The sequence below is a fragment of the Carcharhinus amblyrhynchos genome, chromosome 3, assembly GCF_965287045.1.
Source record: "Carcharhinus amblyrhynchos chromosome 3, sCarAmb.v2.hapA, whole genome shotgun sequence".
In the NCBI taxonomy this organism is placed as follows: Eukaryota; Metazoa; Chordata; class Chondrichthyes; order Carcharhiniformes; family Carcharhinidae; genus Carcharhinus; species Carcharhinus amblyrhynchos.
Window position 1 is genome coordinate 127,977,387 of NC_137326.1, and position 23,513 is coordinate 128,000,899.

The 23,513-nt window shown below is 44.6% G+C and overlaps 1 protein-coding gene across 1 annotated transcript in view; it reads right to left on the reverse strand.

Moving 5' to 3' along the window:
* Positions 1–23,513, reverse strand: part of cp (ceruloplasmin) — a 52,940-nt gene that overhangs the window by 2,241 nt on the left and 27,186 nt on the right. Inside the window, exons 10-18 of the mRNA XM_080186516.1 lie at positions 22,350–22,500; positions 19,676–19,888; positions 17,980–18,184; positions 14,705–14,844; positions 14,162–14,290; positions 12,334–12,440; positions 7,640–7,862; positions 5,835–5,974; positions 2,223–2,385 (exon numbers count right to left, since the gene is read on the reverse strand). Coding sequence (XP_080042642.1) covers positions 2,223–2,385; positions 5,835–5,974; positions 7,640–7,862; positions 12,334–12,440; positions 14,162–14,290; positions 14,705–14,844; positions 17,980–18,184; positions 19,676–19,888; positions 22,350–22,500 — 1,471 coding nt within the window. The remainder of the gene's footprint in view (positions 1–2,222; positions 2,386–5,834; positions 5,975–7,639; positions 7,863–12,333; positions 12,441–14,161; positions 14,291–14,704; positions 14,845–17,979; positions 18,185–19,675; positions 19,889–22,349; positions 22,501–23,513) is intronic.

The following is a 23,513-nucleotide window of genomic DNA, read 5'->3' on the forward strand; positions in this document are numbered from 1 at the left end:
CTTCTGCATTGTAGGGATTCTATGACTCTATTCTAAGATAACTTTGAGTCCTACATCCCAGAGCCACCTTGCTGAACTTGCACATTTCTCCAGTGCATCAATTCCTTTTCAAAGGTGAAGTGACTGAAACTGGATTGAATATTCCAGATGTGATCGTATGAATTGTCTGCAAACTGTTGCAATCACTCGCTTTGAGTTCTAGCCAAATATCATTGAGAAGTAATCTTGTATTTGTCTGATTTTTTTGATAGCACCTTAGTTGACTTGGTATTTTCAATCAATGGTTAGCAGTCATGTCATTCAGTGTTTGATTCTATTTGACTAATTGTCACCTTTTGTGTTTATATTTCATGATTCCCTCTCTAAAGGTCTATTACGCAAATTTACCTAGATTGCAATCCATTGCTAGTGTTTATTTTATCCCACTTATCGTTCATTCTTTTGAAAGTTCTCGCATTTTCCCAGGCTTGTCAGCTGATCAGAGTTTGGTGCTGTCAACAAATATCAAAGCTAAGTACAGGCAGTCCTCAGACTTGCAACACCATCAGTCCCTGGAAACCACATCCAAAGTCGAAACGTCTTAAGTGGGAATCAATTTTTCCACAAGAACAAAGGATTGGCCCTTGAAGCAAGGGCCGATAGCCTATTTTCACCAAAATAACCCAGAATTTTGTACCCAAATCAATTATTGAAAAGTAATATAGCAATAAATTAATATTACAAAGTATAAATTTTGAAGAAATGTTTGGAAACACAAGGATCCCACCAAGTGAAAAATGCATTGAACAGCAACTGAATATCTTGAGTCAGGGAGTTGGGTGGAACACAATATCGATGCGCACTTAAGAATGTTTTAACTTGTTCACTGCACAGCACTGCTGCGTCACAATGCCAAGGACCCTGGTTCGATCCTGGCTTAGGTGACTGCGTGTTCTCCCCATGTCTGTGTGGGTTTCCTCCGGGTGTTCCTGTTTCCTCCCACAGCCTGAATGTTAAATTCTCCCTCAGTGTACCTGTATAGGCGCCAGAGTGTGGGGACTAGGAGTTTTAACAACAGCTTCACTGCAGTGTTACGGTAAGGCTATTTGTGACACCAACAAATATATGAATAATGGCCTCGTAAAGATGAAACCGATGTGACAAATTTGAAATGGGGTGTCAATTTATAAACATTGTAAATGTCATTCATCATAACTCGAGTATCTGTAAAGTTGAGGATCGCCTGTATGGTCCCAATTTATTCTGGACAATGTAACAAGGCTGCCATTTATTACCATGCCTAATTTCCCTGACAAAATCTTGACGGTCACACCTCAGTAGAGGCAACAGTGGTTTGACACAGTTGAATGGCTTGGAAGTCTGTTTCAGAAGACCACAAGAATGCTGGTGTGGGACTGGAGTCACGTGAAGGCCCAAGCTGATAAGGCCGCAGATTTTCTTCCCTAAGTTAGATTCCCTGGTTAGGTGCATTGACCGTGCAAAGTTCTCCCTCAGTGTACCCAAACAGGCGCCGGAGTATGGCAACTAGAGGAATCATTGAGGTTTACAGCAATGAAACAGACCCATTGGTCCAACTTGCTCATGCCACCCTTATTTTTTAAACCCCTAAGCTATTCCCAATTGCCGACATTTGGCCTATATCCCTTGATACCCATCTTACCCATGTAACTGTCTAAATGCTTTTTAAAAAACAAAATTGTGCCAGGCTTTACTACTACCTCCGGCAGCTTGTTCCAGACTCTCTGTGTGAAAAAACTGCCCTTCTCGACCTTTTTGTATCTCTCCCCTCTCACCTTAAATCTATGCCCTCTAGTTTTAGACTCCCCTATCTTTGGGAAAAAATAAGAACATAAGAAATAGGAGCAGGAGTAGGCCATCTAGCCCTTCGAGCCTGCCCTGCCATTCAGTAAGATCATGGCTGATTTGAAGTGGATCAGTTCCACTTTCCCATTTTCTCCCCGTAACCCTCAATTCCCTAGATATTGACTATCTAGTTGATCTATGGTTGGGTGAGGTCCTGGGTAAGATGCCGAGTCAGTGCAGATTTGATGGGCTGAATGGCTTCCATCTACACCACTGGGGTTCTGTGGTGTCCCTTAACAGTGTAATCGCACTAAATACCTCAAAGGGACGGTGCTGGATTTGTATTGTAGCATTTGTAATGTTATTGAAATCACTTTGTTGTTTCACACTGTGGCCTCGCAGCCAAGTTTGTATGTTACCTGGTTTCTTGTGGACTGTATATGTTGTCTCCATGCCACCGTGGATATGATCTGTTACATGACAGTGAAGGAGCCAGGTACCAGGATGCACCGGATTCATTTCCACGGTTTGGAATGTTCCCGGGAAGAGATCATACACATCTCCACGGTAGCGTCCAGCCATCTATTTAGAAAGAACAACAAACATATGCAGGTGATCCTTTTGACACTTTGGCACAGTAACTTCAAGGGATTATTGAAGTGAGGTCCATCAGTGATGGAATGCGAAACCCATTCCAGTGCCAAGACTTGTGAAGTTCAGTTCATCGTACAATAGCCAAGAGTGGCGGTAGACCACCACCCCCCACCCCCACCGATCGCACGCAGAATGGCAGCGCACCCCCTTCCCCCACGACCGACCACATGCAGTGTGGCAGCGGACCCCCCCCCCACTGATCACACGCAGAGAAGCAGTGGACCTCCCTTCCTCCCCTACCAATTGCACGCAGATTCCTCCCGCCTCCTCTCCCACCAGTAAGCCATCTGACCACCTCCCCCTCAGAGAGCCATCAGACTCACCTCCCTGTTCCCCCTCCCCACCCACCCCCCTCCACCAGAGGGCCATCTGTCCCTCAGAGTTGGAATGTGGCGACTAGGGGATTTTCACAGTAGTTTCATTGCAGTGTTAATGTAAGCCGACTTGGGATACTGAAAAAAAACTTAAGATAAAAGCATTTATAAGAACATAAGAACATAAGAAATAGGAGCAGGAGTAGGCCATCTGGCCCCTCGAGCCTGCCCCGCCATTCAATAAGATCATGGCTGATCTGTCGTGGCTCAGTTCCACATTCCCGCCCCCTCCCCATAACCCTTAATCCCCTCTCTTATCAAAAACCCATCAACCCGTGTCTTAAAAATATTTAGCGAGGCAGCCTCCACCACTTCAACGGGCAGAGAATTCCAGAGATTCACCACCCTTTGAGTGAAGAAGTTCCTCCTCAACTCTGTTCTAAACCGCCCCCTCTTTATCTTGAGGCTGTGCCCCCTAGTCCTACTGTCCTTTCTGAGCGGGAAGAGTCTCTCCACCTCTATCCTATCCATCCCATTCATCATCTTATATGTCTCAATGAGATCTCCCCTCATTCTTCTAAACTCTAACGAGTACAAGCCTAGTTTATTCAGCCTCTCCTCATAGCTCAACCACCTCAACTCTCGTTGTCTTTTTGTCGACGTCTTTGTTAATCACCACCCCTCCACCCCCTCCCCCCACCACCCTTACAATATAAATCTCCTCCTATTTTTTGTCTTCAGATCTGATGAAGAGTCCTCCAGACTCGGAATGTTGGCTCTATTCTCTCTCTCCACAGATGCTCCGTCAGACCTGCTGGGATTTTTCAGCATTTTCTCCTTTTTGACTAATTGTTCCCCTGTAAATGCCTCCATTCATGTTACTGCCTCGACTACTCCATGTGGTTAAACATGTTAAAGTTTAAGAGTGTTTATCTTTTTGATCCATCATTGAATTTCTCTTGTCTATTTTGTCTCAGGTTGGAATGGGAGAGTTTAAATAGTAAACCAATTGCACCAATGATGCAAATTGTACTTTTTGTTGTGTACAATGATAAAGTGAATTGGAGGAACAGTAAAGTCAGCACTGATCTGACAGCAGAGGGTGACAGTGGGGAAACTCAGATGTCTTTTTAGGAATTTTTAAATGTATTAATTTCAAAAACGGGGAGTCACTGGAAAGGCGAACATTTATTATCCACCCTTAACTGCCCTTGAAAGTCCAACAGGTTTATTTGGTATCTCGAGCTTTCAGAGTGCTGCTCCTTCATTAGGTGAATGGAGAGTTGGGTTTATTCCAGATTTATTGAACTAGCTGAATCGCAAACTGCAACGATGAGATCTGAATTTGCGTCGCTGGGTTATGAATCCAGGTCTCTGATTTACTAGTCCAGTAACATCATTAACGTGCTGCTGCACAACAATTCACATTTTTTTGTACTAATGTGGTTCTAAAATTTTCACTAACTTCATTGCAGTGTGAATGTAAGCCTACTTGTGACTAATAAATAAACTGTAAAATTCCCAGTACGGTTTGTAGACCTCGGTCATATGATCACAAGAGTTGGTGATGGGGGTGTAGCAGTGTGGAGAACTGGTGGCCCTGACCCCACAGAAGGGGAGAGACGAGGATGGTGTTCCCTAGCTGGCCTTGCATTGTTAGTTTCTAGCTTTTGGCTGGAGTTTTGCAGTTGTTCACGCCAGAGTGGGTGCCGGGGTGGGCGGGGGAGACTTCCGGTCCCAGAGACAAGAGATGCATTCAATGGGAAACTGCCTTGACCAAGCCAGGACCTGAAGGTGGCGCCACCATCCAATGCTGGACCATCTCCAGCAGGTTGGCTGGAAAATCATGCCCTTTGACCCTATTTTCATGCTATCAAAATAATTCATTACATGTGAAATGGTTCAAAAACTCCTCAGAATTGGGGTGGCGGGCGGGCGGGGGGGGCGGGGGGGGGGAGGTGGGGTTGCGATTCTCCCCAAAAAAATTCTAAGTGCCAAATTCGTGTAAAAACTGGAATAACTTAACGCTGGATTTTTCAGTGGGATTTTCAAAATGGATCTCCCACCTTCCGTGCACTGCAGAGTGCGCTAGCGTGATTGATGCAAAAAAGCTGGGGGTGGGGCCTATCTCCGTTGGAGAGGCTGGCAATATAGTGCTGAACAATCAAGATCAGCGCATGCACAGCAACCCCACGCTGCCAGCCTACCAATTTCTGGTCAGCTACACAACTCTGTTTCTGGCCCTTTGACTCTGCCCCCTGATCGCCACCCTCCTGCACTTCTCTGGGCCATTCCCAATATCCCTGACCTGCCCCGATCTCCCCCCACCCCCCCCAACACCCCAACCCAGAGCACCAGTCTGAATCACCCCCTTCCTTCCCTCTGCCATTGATCCCAATGCAGAGTGGCGTGGGACCACCCTCACCAATGCCTGCCCCCCCTTGGCATTGCCTGTGCCCAGTGTGAAGTACCAATTTACCCCTAAGGCATTGCCACTTTGCCCCTTTGGTAGTGCCAGGGATCGGGCTGGCACTGCCAAGCTTTCAATGCCCAGGAGGCAACCCCGTACCCCCGACCTCCGAGGGAGCCTCCATGATCTCTGTTCACTGCAATTGGGTCGACCACCTTTACCCTGTTATTGGGGAGCTGTGGTAAACCCTGCTGGAGTGAACCATTCCTATCGAGGGTAGGGGCCAGACCGTAGCAGGCCTGGAGACTTCAGTCAGGCCCGATTAATGGGATTTAAATTCGGATTTTAACATTTAAATAAGCTCCAGGCCAATTTCAGGTGTGGAGCTGACAACTCCGGAAATCTGGTGGCTGGAGATGCGTGGAGGCCTTGGCAGCCAACGGGGAGCCCCCCCAAACGGCCTCCGCTGATGCCTGTTGCGCTGTTAGAACACACACGGTTACATAAATGAGTCCTGCCTTTTCCTTCACAAATAGTGAAGTGAATGCCTGATTTTGGTTTTGGTTTAGGCCCACGTTTGTCTCCAAGGCTAATGGCCAGATGAAATCAGATTCTTTTTGGTTAAACCCACTGAAAGAATAAACACACCTTACCTTGTAGTTAAAGCTGTGTCCGTGGAAATGAACGGTGTGCAGGTCTACTTCATTACCCATTCCAGTGAGATACCAATACACCTTCTCACCAACCTGCATATCGAGTCCAAGTAGGTTACCGTAGAGCATCCCATTTATAGCTGGAAATGTAAAATGGATTAAAAATGAGAGTTATCCGGACTCTGTTTTCTCTCCCCACAGATACTGACGGACCTGCTGAGATTTTCCATTTGCCCCTTTGAGCCGGGTCCCTATCATCCGAACCATACATTTACCTCGCTAATCCCCCTAACATCAAGGGGAAATTTAGCATGGCCAACCAACCTAGCCTGCACGTCTTTGGATTATTTTCTATTTTTATTCAACAGTCATGATTACATAGAAACAATGAAACTGGAAGCAGGAGTAGGCCAGTCAGCCTGCTTTGAGCCTGCTCCACAATTCATTTCGATCGTGGTTGATCATTGAATTCAATATCTGCCCTTCCCCACATATCCCTTTAGCCCTAAGAGCTATATATAATTTCTTCTTGAAATCTGACAATGTTTTGGTCTCAACTACATTCTATGGTAGTGAATTCCACACATTTGCCACCCTCTGAGTGAAGATATTTCTCCTCACCTCAATTCTAAAAGGTTTACCCCTTATCCTCAAACTATGATCCCGTTTTCTGGACTCCCCCACTATCTGGAACATTCCTTCTGAATCTATCCTGTCTAATCCTGTCAGAATTGTGTAAGTTTCTATGAGATCCCTTCTCACTCTTCTAAACTCCAGTGAATATAATCATAACCGACTTAGTCTCTTCTCATATGACAGACCTGCCACCCCAGGAAACAGCCTGGTAATCCTTCGCTGTACTCCCTGTTTAGCAAGGACATCCTTCTTCAGATAAGAACAGCAAAACTGCACACAATACTCCAGATGTGGCCTCACCAACACCCTATACAATTGCAGCAAATGTATCCTTATACTCAAATCCTCTTGCTATGAAGGCCAACATACCATTTGCCTTCTTTACTGCCTGCTGTACCTGCACACTAAAATTTCATTGACTGATGCACGAGGACACCAAGGTCTCGCTGAGTATCCGCGTCTCTCAATTCACGCCATCCAAGTAATAATCTATCTCCCTATTATTGCTACCAAAGTGGATAATCTCACATTTATCCACATTATACTGCATTTGCCATGCAGATGCCCACACACTCGGCCTGTGAAAATCACACTGAAGCATTTCTGCATCCTCCTCACAGCTCATCCTCCCACCCAACTTTATACCATCTACAAATTTAGAGATAATACATTCAGTTCCATCTTCTAAATCATTAATATATAATATGACCAGTTGGGGTTCTAGCACAGATCCCTGCAGAACCCCACTAGTCACTTATTGCCAATCAGAGAAATACCCATTTATGCCAACTCTTTGCTTCTTATCTGCTAACCAGCTTTCTATCCATCTCAGGCTATTACCTGCAATCCCATGTGATTTAACTTTACATCGTAGTTTGTTATATGAGAGCTTGTCGAAAGACTTCTGAAAGTCTAAATGAACCACATCCACTGGTTTTCCTCAATCAACTCTACAAGTTACATTCTCAAAAAATTCCAATAGATTCGTCAAGCACGATTTCCCTTTTGTAAATCCATCTGACTTTGTTTGACTATACCATCGCTTTCCAAATGCTGAGTTATGAAATCCTTGATATATGTAGCACAAGCGCAGTGATGTTTGAGACTGCCATTTGTCACCAGACTCCATGTCCCAGATCCATAAAAATTGGATAAATAATTGAACGTACCATGTTTTTTGTTGCTCTCAATAAAATCTTCATCCATTTTGTTGACTTGTTTCGGGTTGCGGCAGTAAGTTTTGATATTTTCATCTAGGTACCAGGACTCATTCTCATCAAAGACTAAGAAGAGGAGAGCAAACTCCACGAGCTCATTTTTTTTCAAACCAATTGACTCAAGGAAGTTTTTGCGACAGGTTACCAGAGTCCCTATCAGACCACTGTACAAATCCTGCAGCAGAGAGAAACAGGAATTGTAGAATCAAAGAATAAAGAACAATACAGCACAGGAAACAGGCCCTTCGGCCCTCCAAGCCTGCACCGCTCATTGGTCCAACTAGACCATTCGTTTGTATCCCTCCATTCCCAGTCTGTTCATGTGACTATCCAGGTAAGTTTAAACGATCCCAGCGTGTCTGCTTCCACCACCCTGCTTGGCAGTGCATTCCAGGCCCCCACCATTCTCTGTGTTAAATACGTCCCTCTGATAGAATGATGCTGCACAGGAAGCCACTTGGCTCACCCTGCCTGTGCCAACACTTTGGCAGTTCTTTTCAATGACAGATAAATAATTGAAGGGGATTATTTATAAAACTTCCTTTTCAAGGTTGCCATTGAATCTTCTGTCATCTTGGTCAGTGCATTCCAGATCACAATAACTCACTTCATAATAAAATGTTCCCGTGTAACGCGCCTGGTTCTTTTCCCAGTCAGGAAGGACAAGATGCTACACATTTCATTTCAAACCAATGAATTTCAAGACATTACTTTTCAAAAAGTATATACAAAGATAATAAAGCACATTGCGTATAACAACAGTGAGTAACAAGCCAAAAACTCAGTCGGGTTCTTTGGAAAGTGTCCAACACTCAGAGAGATGTTCTGCACTCAGAATTGTAAAGATTTTTGTTGGCCAAAGGTATGAAGGGGTATGGAGTAAAGATAGATATCTGGGCCGGAATTTTAACAGCACGCCCACCTTGGGTGGACAAGATGGTAAAATTCCGCAATGGAGTTAGGTCACAGATCAGCCTTGATCTCATTGAATAGTAACATAAACACCAAAGGTCAAATTCCTTTTCCAATTTCCCTATATGCCTAATATAAGTAGCAACATTCCGCATTCCGTGATACAGATTTTATTTTAGTCAGTGACACATCCAGAAATCAATGTTTATGCCTCTAAGACAAGCTACTGTGCAACCTACAACCTGTTGTCTATACAATGTTAATGCTGGTGGTTAGGTAACTAAAACCAATAGAAAGCACTGAGAAACTTCCCATGGCTTGTACAGGCAGAACCACCCTACCATTAGGACATTGGATTTTCAGTTGGCTGGATGGAGTTCAGTGGGAAGGATCCCACTTAAGGCTCCACCCCTTCAGATCCAATCAATGAATCAGGCCAGTCAAATCACCAGCAATGCTGTGAAATACTGCAGAGCTGCCTGACTCAGGTCTCAGCTAACTCAATCTGTCACAACGGGTTGTCTCATGCTTAATTCCGTCCACCAGTCAACTCTGAAGGGAGCCAGTATTGATCAGTCAATGGACAGGTTTGCAGGTGGACAGTAAGTAATAAGAACATGGCAACAGTGTGACAACCAATACAACTCACTATGAAATATGTGTCCATTGGCACCAGCATCCTGGTGTTACCATGGGCACACACCATATCCTATCCAATACTGGTTCACCAGTTAACAGTGCAACACTTCAGCTGGTGTATACCATTAACTCCAGATGGGTTTATTCGCTAGATGTATGAATGAATATTTTTGCAGTTGGCCTCCAGGAGTTGGTGCCAAAGTCTCAGAGATTTCTTATCAGCAATATGTCAAACTTCCTTCAGGGCAATGGGACGTCCTATGTCGGGAAGATTGCAAAGTCCCAGGTGACTTACATAGGAATTAGATACAAGAGTAGGCCATTTGAACCTTTGACCCTCTTCTGCCATTCATTTTCATAGAATCCCCACTGAAGGAAGCCATTTGGCCCATTGAGTCTGCACTGACCACAATCCCACACAGGCTCTATCCCTTTAACTTCACTTATTTACCCTACTAATCCCCTTGGCACTAAGGGGCAATTTACTATGGCCAATCAACCTAATCTGCATATCTTTGGAAAGTGGAAGGAAACCCACGCAGACACAGGGAGAACATACAAACTCCACACAGGCAGTGGCCCGAGGCCAGAATTGAACCCGAGTCCCTGGCGCTGTGAGGCAGCAGTGCTAACGATTGTGCTACCGTGCTGCCCCATAATTTTGATAATGGCTGATCATATTCTGATCCTACCTTCTACCCCCTCCCCGCTCCCTGCCCCCCATATCCCTTAATCCCTTTAGCCCAAGAGCTATAACTGATTTCTTCTTGAAATCACACAATCTTAATGTTCTGGACATCCCTGTCCCTTTTCCTGTACCAGGCCCTGATTAAAGATAAACTTAATCTTATATTTTATGAAAGGATTACATATCAGATAACACCACATCACTTTACCGAGTGTATGGTGTCGAAATTTGCTGATGACACCAAGATTGGTGGAACGGCAAATTGCGCGGAGGGTGTGGAGAGTCTGCAGAAGGATCTAGATAGGCTGGGCGAATGGGCCATGAAATGGCAAATGGAATTTAATGTTGGCAAGTGTGAGGTGGTCCACTTTGGTAGGAATAATGGTAGGAAGGACTATTACTTACGGGGCGAAAAACTGCAGCAGGCGACGGTGCAGAGGGACCTCAGGGTCCTTGTGCATGAGTCGCAAAAACCCAGCCTGCAGGTGCAGCAGGTGGTCAGGAAAGCTAATGGGATGCTGGCCTTCATAGTGAGGGGGATTGAATATAAAAGTAGGGAGGTCTTGCTGCGGCTGTATGGGGCATTGGTGAGGCCGCAGCTGGAGTACTGTGTGCAGTTTTGGTCGCCGTACTTACGCAAGGATATTTTGGCCTTGGAGGGAGTGCAGAGGAGGTTTACTAGGCTGATACCGGAGTTGAGGGGGTTGAGCTATGAGGAGAGGCTGAATAAACTAGGCTTGTACTCGTTAGAGTTTAGAAGAATGAGGGGAGATCTCATTGAGACGTATAAGATGATGAATGGGATGGATAGGGTAGAGGTGGAGAGACTCTTCCCGCTCAGAAAGGACAGTAGGACTAGGGGGCATAGCCTCAAGATAAAGGGGGGGGGCAGTTTAGAACGGAGTTGAGGAGGAACTTCTTCACTCAAAGGGTGGTGAATCTCTGGAATTCTCTGCCCGTTGAAGTGGTGGAGGCTACCTCGCTAAATATTTTTAAGACGCGGGTTGATGGGTTTTTGATAAGCGAGGGGATTAAGGGTTATGGGGAGAGGGCGGGAATGTGGAACTGAGCCACGACAGGTCAGCCATGATCTTATTGAATGGCGGGGCAGGCTCGAAGGGCTAGATGGCCTACTCCTGCTCCTATTTCTTATGTTCTTAAATAGGACTTGCTAGTACAGTACCAAGCAAGACATTGAGGTTGCCTCCACTCTCCTTTGCATCTAGACTCCCCGCCATTATAAATTCAAACATTGTAATGTATACCTTTGACAAATTTTATGTAACATTAATTGAAACTGCATAATTTTGCAGCATATGGGGAATTGAACCAAAATGCAGCAATCAGGTGAGATAGCATTAGTGGGATAGGGGGTGGGTGACTGGATTCAGATGTGGGATAGGGAATATAGAAAGGAAGAATGATAGTAGAAGGGGAAGGATGAAGGATGGAGAGGGAGTGGGAGGGCAGGAAGAAGGGGGTTTGTGGAGGAGTAAGCAAATGAGATCGAGATAGGAAGGCATGAGGAGCAAAAGACAAGAGGGAGATGGAGAGGTCATCGTTCAAGCATCACCCCTCTTGAAACCAGTGAGAGAGGTAAGTTAAAATAGCAGCCATGTTCAGTGGTAACTAACTTGGGTTCTAAAAGCCTTTGTTAATTTGTTTCCCTTTTTTATTTGATTTATTGTTGTCACATGCATTAACATACAGTGAAAAGTATTGCTTCTTGCACACCATACAGACAAAGCATACCGTTCATAGAGAAGGAATGAGATGAAGATGCCAGCATTGGGCTGGGGTAAGCACAGTAAGAAGTCTCACAACACCAGCTTAAAGTCCAACAGGTTTACCTGGAATCAAGCTGAGCTTTCGGAGCGTTGCACCTTCATCAGGTGAGTGGGGTGAGGAGGATGAAGGAGCAATGCTCCAAAAGCTCGTGATTCCAAATAAAGCTGCTGGACTTTAACCTGGTATTGTGAGACTTCTTACTATTGAAAAGGAAAGGAGAGGGTGCAGAATGTAGTGTCACAGTCATAGAAGGGGTGTAGAGAAAGATCAACTTTAAATGCCCGACCTGTAAGAAATTGAATTAAAGCATTGTTATAGAGTTTAAAAGGGTTAGAATGAGAGTGAAAGATCAAATTAGGGGGTATGATGGGCACAGCTTGCAAGAAGTTGCCTTGCGCCAGCATCATCTTGGATCATTTTTAATCAATAGAGTAAGAAATCCCAGCACTGTCAGGCTGTGAGAAGGACTGAATCAAAGATGGAGCTATGGCTTTTCCCTACAACAGGATGAAGCGAGAAGGAATAATATGTAGAGAAGTAGAACAAAAGATGAGGGGAAGATATCAATGGGGTAATGACTAAAGACAGGTTGGTGAGTAAGAATGTCTTCTTGCTATACCTTAATTGTATCTACAGTTGAGTAATATGCCCATGGAATACAACGAGATTCTCCATCCTCAGGACCGGACCTTTCGGGGATTTTCCAGTAATATGTTTCTGTCTCACCTACAAATAAGGTAATGATATTTAATTGTGTATGACTCATTTTATGGAAGAGTTACTGCTCATGCTTTTATTTTAAAAGAGAATTGCATGTTCCCAGTAGTTTCTTTGTCAGTAAAACCCTCTGACAATCCCTGCTTTTACTGTGTAACTCTTCCACCACCAAAGGGTTGCCATAACTTCTCCTTCCAGCAATGCCTTTTGGAGAGTATAAGATCACTAATGCTGACTTCACAGAACCCCTACAATGCAAAAGGAGGCCGTTTGGCCCATTCAATCTGCACCAATCCTCCAACAGAGCATCTCACCCAGGATCAACCCCCCACCTATTGATACCACTAATCCATTGACTTACACATCTTGGGACATTTAGGGCAATTTCACATGGCTGATCCACCTAACCTGCAGATCTTTGGACTGTGGAAGGAAACCAGAGCATCCGGAGGAAACCCACGTAGACACAGGGGGAATGTGAAAACCTCACATAGATATTCACCCAAGGCTGTGTTGAACCCAGATCCCTGATGCTGTGAGGGAGCAGTGCTGCCCACTGTGCCATCGTGCTACAGTCTTACTCTGTATAAGAATCATTTTGCAAAGGACCAGTCCTGATGGTGAGATTTGCTTACAGAACCAACCCTGTGCTGAGATGTCCCACACCATGACTGTAAACATCTGCTTGCAACAGGGGACAGAATCTGGAATCCAAACAGTTGAAGACTGTATTTACATTCTGGTCAGGAATCTACAGATTGGGGTGAAGCCTGAACATGAATCCACCTTCAACTTCAGGAACCTTACTCTCAAGTTCTAAGCTCAGACAGTGCGTATTTGATGAGCAGAAGGAAACTTCACCATGAGAGAAATCAGGTTCATGCCACGGAATTCTAAATGATGTTCAAGTTTCCTACACAGATCATGTTGCACCCTTGAGGTGCTTCAATACAATGGTGATACATGTAATTTTCGCCATGTATGTTCAATGTGAGTCATACAGCCTTAGGGGTTCGATACAATTCCACTCCTTTTGTGCACAAAAGCTGAAAGGTCTACAACCACTGGGGTGGCATGGTAGCACAGTGGTTAGCACGGCTGCCTCACAGCTCCAGGGACCCAAGTTTGATTCCCGGCTTGGGTCACTGTCTGTGTGGAGTTTGCACTTCTCCCCCTGTCTGCATGGGTTTCCTCTGGGTGCTCTGGTTTCCTCCCACAGTCCAAAGTGTACAGGTTAAGTGCATTTGCCATGCTAAATTGCCCCTAAGTGTCCTGGGGTGTGTAGGTTAGAGGGATTAGTGGGTAAGTATGTAGGATATGGCCTAGGTGGGATAGTTGTCGGTGCAGACTTGATGGGTCAAATGGTCTCCTTCTGCACAATAGGGATTCTATGAAACTTTCTATGGCAAAACTTATATTTTATTTTATTCCTTTCCCAGAGTTATAAAGCCAATGCACAGAGTGGATGGGACAAGCCCTTAATCCATCTTCTTGCTTGATCCAAAAACCAATCAAAAGTCAAATTGAATCCAATTCATGGTCCCCACAAGAGAGACAAACAAGATCCAAGCTAAGAAGATGAGGCATTGCACCCTAACTTGGGCTGGATCTGATGCTCGATCTTAGTCAAAAGGCCTAGAAGCGACACTAGATCTTAGTCATAAGGGATTCAGAAGCCATTATTGTAGAATAGGCTACAGCTGGAAGACGGGTGCATCAAATGGCTTTACCTGGAACAGTATGTTCCACTGTAGGATTGTCAGTCTTCACTCCTTGTGCGTGAATGGAATAGGGCCTTGAGGCTAGATTCTTGAATACAATTTTGAGTTTATCACCAACTTTTGCATGAAGCAGTGGACCTGGGGGAGGAGGGAACAAGAAAAAAAACAAATGTATAAGCATTGATACATTCCAATCCATGAGCAAGCAAGCCCCAATTTCCAAAGTACAACATTCACCTTATTTTCTGCAACACCAGAATTAAGATTTTGCCAAACAAAACCAAATTAATGATGTTGGAAGGGTTAGTTAAACAAATGGCACATTAACATGGGACTGGATATTAGCATGTGAAGAGATGGGAGCCATTTACTGTTGCAGAATGATTGTTATGTTTGCTCACATAACACCAATCATTTCACTCAGAGCACCTCACTGAGATAAGAAGCCATCTAAATATAATGGTCATTATCATAAGGACGTGGGAAATTGTAGATTATAATTAATTAGCAATGAAAGAATGACAAAGTTTATTAAATAAGCATGTAAAATACCTTGAATTTCCAGATGCTTTTCCTTTGTTGTTCGCTCCTTCTGCTGAGTAAATGTTTTGTCAGTATATTCTCGATAGACAACTTTCTTGTACTTGGAACCAATGGTCAGGTTTCCTCGCACTACATAAGGCTCTCCAGGGCTACAGTTCAAAACAGAGATATTCCCAATTCAATCAAAGTAAATAATGTGCTTCTAAGTGATGTAATTTAGATTGAATTCAGTTTAATTCTGGGATAAGTTGGGGCATCAACTTTTAAAGGTACCCTGTACCCTGCAAACTGGCGTTGCCAGCTTTTTCAGGTGCTGCCCACCAGCGAGACACCATGGGGCAGACCTCTAGGGCTTTTTAACTGGGCAATATGGCGAGAAAGGTTGGCTGTGCAGCTGGCAAGCTGCACATCGCTTTTCTCGCCCGGGATAGGGAGGTCCGCAGGTCACCCGGGCTTTAAGTGGAGGGCACCCTCACTCAGAAGGGAGCTTCTGATGGAGGCACTCCACCATCTACCCCACCACATCCCCTTCCTACTCAGGATTCAACTTCCATTATTTCCTGCCTTTCCTTAAGGTTTGGCAGGAAAAGGCCCCTACGTGGCTATTTGAGGATTTTAATTGGGGCAGGCTTCCCCTCTGAGGCCCTCTCCATCCCATTGTAAAATCGCCACCGAATCAAGATGGATCAGAACCCAGAGGGAATCACCTCCATGCAATTTCACACTCCCCCTGTCTCAGAACCTACCAATGGGGGAGAATAAAATTCTGTCCCAGTTTCTTTTTCTGAGGTTGGGACAATGCAGAAAAAGTTGAACTCTACATCAATGATGGGCAACCTACAGGCAGGGGCCACATCCGGCCTATCCGGGTTCTGAGTGCGCATTTTGTTCACCATTGCCCACGCGGAGAATTGCTCCATTCTGCTGATTTCTGTCCACATAATATTTATCCTTCTGATATGACTGAAGTATACACACATAAGGTAGGGTAAGTGAAGTGAAGTGGGTGGCACAGTGGTTAGCACCATGATCTTACAGCACGAGGGACCTGGGTTCGATTTCTGGACTACACGTTCTCCCTATGTCTGCGTGGGTTTCCTCCTGGTGCTCCATTTTTCTCCCAAAGATGTGCTGGTTAGGTGCATTGGTCATGCTAAATTCTCCCTCAGTGTACCTGAACAAGAGCCAGAGTGTGGCGACAAGGGGTTTTCACAGTAACTTCATTGCAGTGTTAACGTAAGGCTACTTGTTGCACTAATAAATAAACTTTAAACTTTAAAACATTGAGTGTGAGGGCCGTGCACTCCCTCTGTGTCTAACATGTAAATATTTCTTTTGTTTTGCTGTACAAGGCACTGGTGAGGCCGCAACTAGAGTACTGTGTGCAGTTTTGGTCCCGTTATTGGCCTTGGAGGGAGTACAGAGAAGGTTCACCAGGCTGATACCAGAGATGAGGGGGTTAGCTTATGAGGAGAGATTGGAGTTTAAACTCATTGGAGTTTAGAAGGCTGAGGGGGGATCTTATAGAGATTTACAAGATAATGAAGGGGCTAGATAAGGTAGAGGTAGAGAGATTCTTTCCGCTTAGAAAGGAAAACAGAACTAGAGGGCATAGCCCCAAAATAAGGGGTGCAGTTTAGAACAGAGTTGAGGAGGAACTTCTTCACTCAAAGGGTGGTGAATCTCTGGAATTCTCTGCCCATTGAAGTGGTGGAGGCTACCTCGTTGAATATATTTAAGTCACGGTTAGATAGATTTCTGATAGACAAGGGAATTAAGGGTTATGGGGAGAAAGCGGGAAAGTGGAACTGATCCACTTCAGATCAGCCATGATCTTATTGAATGGCGGGGCAGGCTCGAGGGGCTAGATGGCCTACTCCTGCTCCTATTTCTTATGTTCTTATGTTTTTACCATTTGACAATTCTACTAATATATGCATGATTAAGCATTTTCTATAATTCACTATGAAATATTCAGCGTGAATTAAATGTACTTCATCTTATTCATACATAAGAACATAAGAACATAAGAAATAGGAGCAGGAGTAGGCCATCTAGCCCTTCGAGCCTGCCCCGCCATTCAATAAGGTCATGGCTGATCTGTCGCTGCTCAGTTCCACTTTCCCGCCCTCTCCCCATAACCCTTAATCCCCTCTCTTATCAAGAACCCATCAACCCGCTTCTTAAAAATATTTAGCGAGGCAGCCTCCACCACTTCAACGGGCAGAGAATTCCAGAGATTCACCACCCTTTGAGTGAAGAAGTTCCTCCTCAACTCCGTTCTAAACCGCCTCCCCTTTATCTTGAGGCTGTGCCCCCTAGTCCTACTGTCTTTTTTGAGCGGGAAGAGTCTCTCCACCTCTATCCTATCCATCCCATTCATCATCTTATACGTCTCAATGAGATCTCCCCTCATTCTTCTAAACTCTAACGAGTACAAGCCTAGTTTATTCAGCCTCTCCTCATAGCTCAATCCCCTCAACTCCGGTATCAGCCTAGTAAACCTCCTCTGCACTCCCTCCAGGGCCAAAATATCCTTGCGCAGGTGCGGCGCCCGGTCATAGTTAATGGACAGGCTTGATTCCAATCTTGTGGCCTACTGAAATGAAGGGGGGGGGGGGCACTCACATGGCCCCTCACTGGCCAAGGTTGTTACATTGACCTCATGCCATACCCTTCCAATGCTGCAACGATTGTATTAAACATGGGACAGCGTGACAAGCAGGAAAAATCCAAAACAGAAAGATAAGTTGTGATAATTTTGTGTTGTAACATTATATACCAACATATAGAACAGAAAGAGGCCCTTCTGCTCATTTTACTAGCTCTGTGGATGAACTATCCAATTAGCTTAATTCCTCTGCTCTCTTCCCATTAGCCCTGTAGTTTTTTTCCATTTCGAATCCAAAGATGTGCGGTTTAGATTGATTGGCCATGCCCCTTCGTGTCAGGGGGATTAGCAGGGTAAATATGTAGGGTTACGGGGATCAGGCCTGGATGGGATTGTTGTCAGTGCAGATTTGATGGGCCGAATGGCCTCCTTCTGCACTGTTGGAATTCTATGATTCTATACGTGTAATTCCATTTTCAAAGTTATTATTGAATCTGCTTCCACCATACTTTAGCCTGCGCATTCCAGGTCGCAACCACTTGCTCTGTGAAAGAAATTCACCTCATTTGTCCCTGCTTCTTTTGGCAGTTACCCTAAATCAATCTCCTCGCCTGCCAACAGCAGACATTCCACTTCACCACGTAAGTGGCTTGAGCTGCATTTATTGGTATACCTTTCTTCATGAATGTGGTGCCTTTCCAGCTCCCACTCTCTTGAAGGTGAATAATCCCATTCGATTTCCACAGCTGCGATGTAGTATGTCTTTTCTTTGTAAAAGAAATCAGGGAGGTGAAACATGGAGCACTTATTCACTGTGTAAAACTGCTTCATTCCTCCAGCATAGTGATCTGTTGTCCTGCAGACCACTTCAAACGTTCCTGCACAAAAAAGGCAAATTACCCCATTATTGATTCCATGATGACGATTTAAAGCGGGAACAAAAACAGGATGCAGTATTGAAGGTGTGATCTGACTGGAACACAATCAGAATTCCCTCCTTTCATTAATCAGAGTCTCCCAATTGCTCCTTGAGTTATTCTAGGGTTGTTGCCTCTGCCAGTCTAACTGCAAGTCTATCAATAGAGCTACTTGAACTTGACTACCTTCGACTTTGAGTAGTAACCATCAAGAACCAGAAAGGAAAGGACTAGTGAGGATACAGATTGAATCATTGAATCCCTACAGTGCAGAAGAGGCCATTCAGCCCATCGAGTTTGCACTGACAATCTTACTCTGTAAAGAGTGGCCTATCCAACTAACCTGCGCATCTTTGGGCTGTGGGAGGAAATTGGAGCACTCCCCATCCCCTTCCCTTGGCACCCTCCCTAGTAATCGCAGAGACTGACCCTTTCCCTCCTCCCTCCTCAGCATTCAAGGCCCCGAATTACTTTCATATTAAGCAGCGTTTCTCTTGCATTTCCTTCAATTTGCTCCACTGCGTTTGCTGCTCCCAATGCTCTTAATGTTGCTACATCTTGTTGCAATCTCTCACAGCTACAGTTGCAAATGTAGCACAACTCTCCCTCTCTTTAGTTCTGATGAAGAGCCAAACAGACTCAAAACATTAAGTCTGCTTTCTCTCCCTATAGATGCTGCCAGACCTGGTGAACTTTTATTCTTATTCATTTGTGGGACATGGGCGTTGCTGGCTGGCCAACATTTTTTGCCTAGTTGCCCTTGTTCAGAGGGCAGTTGACAGTCAACCACCTTGCTGTGGCTCTGGAGTCACATATAGGCCAGACCAGGTAGGAGTGACAGATTTCCTTCCGTAAAAGACATTGGTGAACCAGATGGGTTTTTACAACAATCGACAATGGTTTCATGGTCATCGGTAGATTTGTAATTCCAGATTTTTTTTTATTGAATTCAAATTCCTCCATCTGCGGTGGTAGTGATTCGAACCCAGGTACCCAGAATGTTAGCTGAGTTTCTGGATTAATAGTCCAGCAATAGTACCACTAGGCCATCACCTCCCCGTTTTTCAGCATTCTCTGTCCTTGCGTCAAGCATCATTTCTTTTCCTGGTTTGGATCACTGTCTGTGTGGAGTTCGCATGTTCTCAGTTTTTCTTTGGATGCTCTGGTTTCCTCCCACACTCCAAAAATGTGCAGTTTAGCTGCATTGGCCATGCTAAATTCTCCCTCAGTGTATCTGAACAGGTGCCAGAGTATGGTAGCTAGGGGATTTTCGCAATAACTCAATTGCAGTGTTAATGTAAGCCTACTTGTGACACTAATAAATAAACTGAAGCTTAAACTTTTAGTTTCTTCAGAAGAGATTTATGAGTGCCTTTACCAAAAGTGTCATCTACAAAGTCAGTATAATCCACCGATTACAACACAATATATTCTGAACACATGTTGTTCTACCTGTACAGTCAGGTTCCATGATGACTGTGAATGAGATGTGTGGGAACAGGTTAGCAACATCTCTTCTGGTTCCGTGGTTCACGAATGTGTTGCCCTGGAACGAAATCCCGTGGATATCGACTTCCGATCCAAGACCAATCATATGCCAGGACACTCTATTTCCTCTGCACATCTCCAGGCCTGGCTGATTGCCGTACATGTATCCATTGATAGCTAAAATCACATTCCAAAGAGGAAAATGAGGAAGCTTCCTTAAAAAAAGGCAATATTGTTCAGGCCATTCCAATATCTAAACCATTCCACAAAACACATCCTACCTCCACAATGAATCTTATAGTTCTTAGTTCGAATAGATGGAGTCATAGAATCATTGAATTCCTACAGTGCATTGAGCCTGCACCATCTACAATCCTAGCCCCATAACCCCATGCTAATCTGCTAATCCCTCTGCAGTAAGGGGCAATTTAGTATGGCCAATTAACCTAATCTGCACATCTTCCAACTGTGCGAGGAAACTGGATCACCCAGAGGAAACCTACGTAGACACGGATAGAATGTGCAAACTCCACGCAGAGTATAACCCAAGGCCAGAATCAAACCAGGATCCCTGGCATTGTGAGGCAGCAGTGCTAACCTCCGTGTCACTGTGACAGCCTGTTTGCCTTTCTGAAACTGCTGTTTGGTCTTGAGACATCCCCTGAACCTTGCCATAACAGTCCCCTGAACATTGCCATAACCCTTAATTCCCTTGCCTACCAAAAACCTATCTACCCGCGTCTTAAATATATTTAGCGAGGCAGCCTCCACCACTTCAACGGGCAGAGAATTCCAGAGATTCACCACCCTTTGAGTGAAGAAGTTCCTCCTCAACTCCGTTCTAAACCGCCCCCTCCTTATCTTGAGGCTGTGCCCTCTAGTCCTACTGTCCTTTCTGAGCGGGAAGAGCCTCTCCACCTCTATCCTATCCATCCCATTCATCATCTTATATGCCTCAATGAGATCTCCCCTCATTCTTCTAAACTCTACCGAGTACAAGCCTAGTTTATTCAGCCTCTCCTCATAGTTCAATCCCCTCAACTCCGGTATCAGCCTAGTAAACCTCCTCTGCACTCCCTCCAAGGCCAAAATATCCTTGCGTAAGTACGGCGACCAAAACTGCACACAGTACTCCAGCTGCGGCCTCACCAGTGTCCTGTACAGTTGCAGCAAGACCTCCCTACTTTTATATTCAATCCCCCTCGCTATGAAGGCCAGCATCCCATTTGCCTTCCTGACCACCTGCTGCACCTGCAGGCTGGGTTTTTGCAACTCATGCACAAGGACCCCAAGGTCCCTCTGCACCGTAGCATGCTGCAGTTTTTCGCCATGTAAGTAATAGTTCTTCCTACCATTATTCCTACCAAAGTGGACAACTTCACACTTGCCAACATTAAATTCCATTTGCCAGTTCCTGGCCCATTCGCCCAGCCTATCTAGATCCCTCTGCAGACTTTCCACACCCTCTGCACAATTTGCCGTTCCACCAATCTTGGTGTCATCAGCAAATTTCGACACCATACACTCGGTTCCCTCCTCCAGATCATCTATATAAATGGTAAATAGCTGAGGCCCCAGCACCGATCCCTGGGGCACTCCACTAGTCACCAACCGCCAATCCGAATAGCACCCATTGACCCCCACTCTCTGCCTCCTATTTGACAGCCAATCCCCTATCCACGCTAACACCCTACCCCCAACTCCATGCCCCCTAACCTTCTGTAACAACCTCTTGTGCGGCACCTTATCAAACACCTTCTGAAAATCAAGAAACACCACATCTACTGGCTCTCCTCTATCCACCGCCCTAGACACATCCTCATAGAACTCCAATAAATTCGTCAGACACGACTTCCCCTTAACAAAACCGTGCAGTGTCTGCTCTATCAAACAATTCTCCTCAAGATGCCTCGCTATTTTCTCCTTGATTACGGATTTGAGTATTTTACCTACCAGTCACAGTGGTTAGTACTGCTGCCTCACAATGCCAGGGACTCAGGTTCGATTCCCGACCCGGGTAACTATCTGTGTGGAGTTCGCATGTTCTCCCTGTGTCTGTGTGGGTTTCCTCCAGGTGCTCCGGTTTCCTCCCAAAAAGGTTGATTGGCCATGGAAAATTACCCTTAGTATCAGGGAGATTATTAGGGTAATTATGTGGGATTATGGAGGGAGGGCCTGAGTGGGATTGTTATCGGTGCAGGCTTGGTGGGCCGAATGGCCTCCTGCTGCACAGTAGGGATTCTATGATTCTTTGTCCTGTGGCAGCGGAGGTGACCCACCACTGGCTGACAGTGGGATCTTCCCGTTGTATGTATCTGCCCATCCTTTGCTGGGGAACACATGGCAGGATTTGCTGCTGGAGGGAATGACTGGAAAATTCCAGCCTACACGTCTGACCACAGACTGTGCACCAAGACACAATGAGCAGCAACATAATGAAATGAATTATTTCCAGAAATGAAAATATCCTTAAATAAATCCTAACTTTAAATTCTAAACTTTAAATGAAATTCTAACTGAGCTTGTAAGCAATTTTTTAAACATTGTTGTACGCATGTGAATTTTTGATTTTGAAATTATATCGCAAAATATTCAATTCATTGGAAGGTCAATGGTATTCACCTTAACAACGACTTACAATGCATTTTGTTAGACTCTTGGAAATCTTCATCTTCCTTATCTACAGCTTGGGGTTTAGTGGTAAACATCCTGATATTTTCATCTAAATACCAGCTGAGATTCTCATCAAACACAGTCGCCATCATATAGAATTCCTTGTTCACATTTTTCTATGTCAGAGTCAAGCAAAATACACAACATTTAAAATCAGGTCAGTGGCATAAAGAGTATTTCATTGAAGAATTATGCATTGTTCACACTTTCCATTGTACCAGCTTCTCTATCCTCCAGATAGCACCCTAGATTTGAGGGACGCCTTATGTGACGGTACTGTGCCTTTATGAAATGTATTTTAATCAAGACTCTCTGCACATTGTTTCTGCAGTCCTTGGCAAATTGTTGGCACCATATTGTCAGTAACCAGTGTCCTTTATTGTTGCTGAGGCAGTATTATTGATACCATGTTGATTTTAATCTGGACTAATGCAGTATTCTGTGGTTTTAATGGTCCCTAAGGATTGCAGAGTGGAGCTTGATTGGGGGTGATGGACAGGGCAGGTTGTGTGGTGAGGGACAGATAAGCTTCACTGAAAAGTCTAGATTTTAGGTTCATTTTTTTCAGTAGTAGTTTGAAGTGGAGAGAAGCGACTGCGCTTTTTCTCTCTCTTTGGAGTTAGAGTTTCTGTTCTCTGTGTGGCTGGTTTTGGAAGCTGCCCAAAATTAAGCTTACCTCTCTGACATTTGACATTTTGAAGATATCCTTCTCTGCAAACAGTTAGCCTGGATTTTTGTTCACAGATGTTTAAAAAAACCCCTGAAGATTCAGCATCACGTGAGCATACTTGCTTTTTGTGCTAAGTCTAAGGAGAGTGTATGTGTGTGGAATGGTGCTTAACTTGGAACAACAGAGATAGCTAGCTGTTAGGAATTATACTGTACTTACGTCTTGTAATTAGTAAAAGTTATGCTAATTCTTTTTGTTATATTTTAATTGTGTTCTTAAATAAACTTTATTTGATAAAAGCTTCCTGGTGGATCACTGGAATCATACCTGGAGTGAAACATCTTATGCTCACCCTAATGCCAAAATCAAATGTAAAACTTAGGGTCTAGGCTAACTTCATAAAATACCTTGGAGTTTTTGGCCTGGGCCTTAACACTTATAATGTAATTTTATTATTGG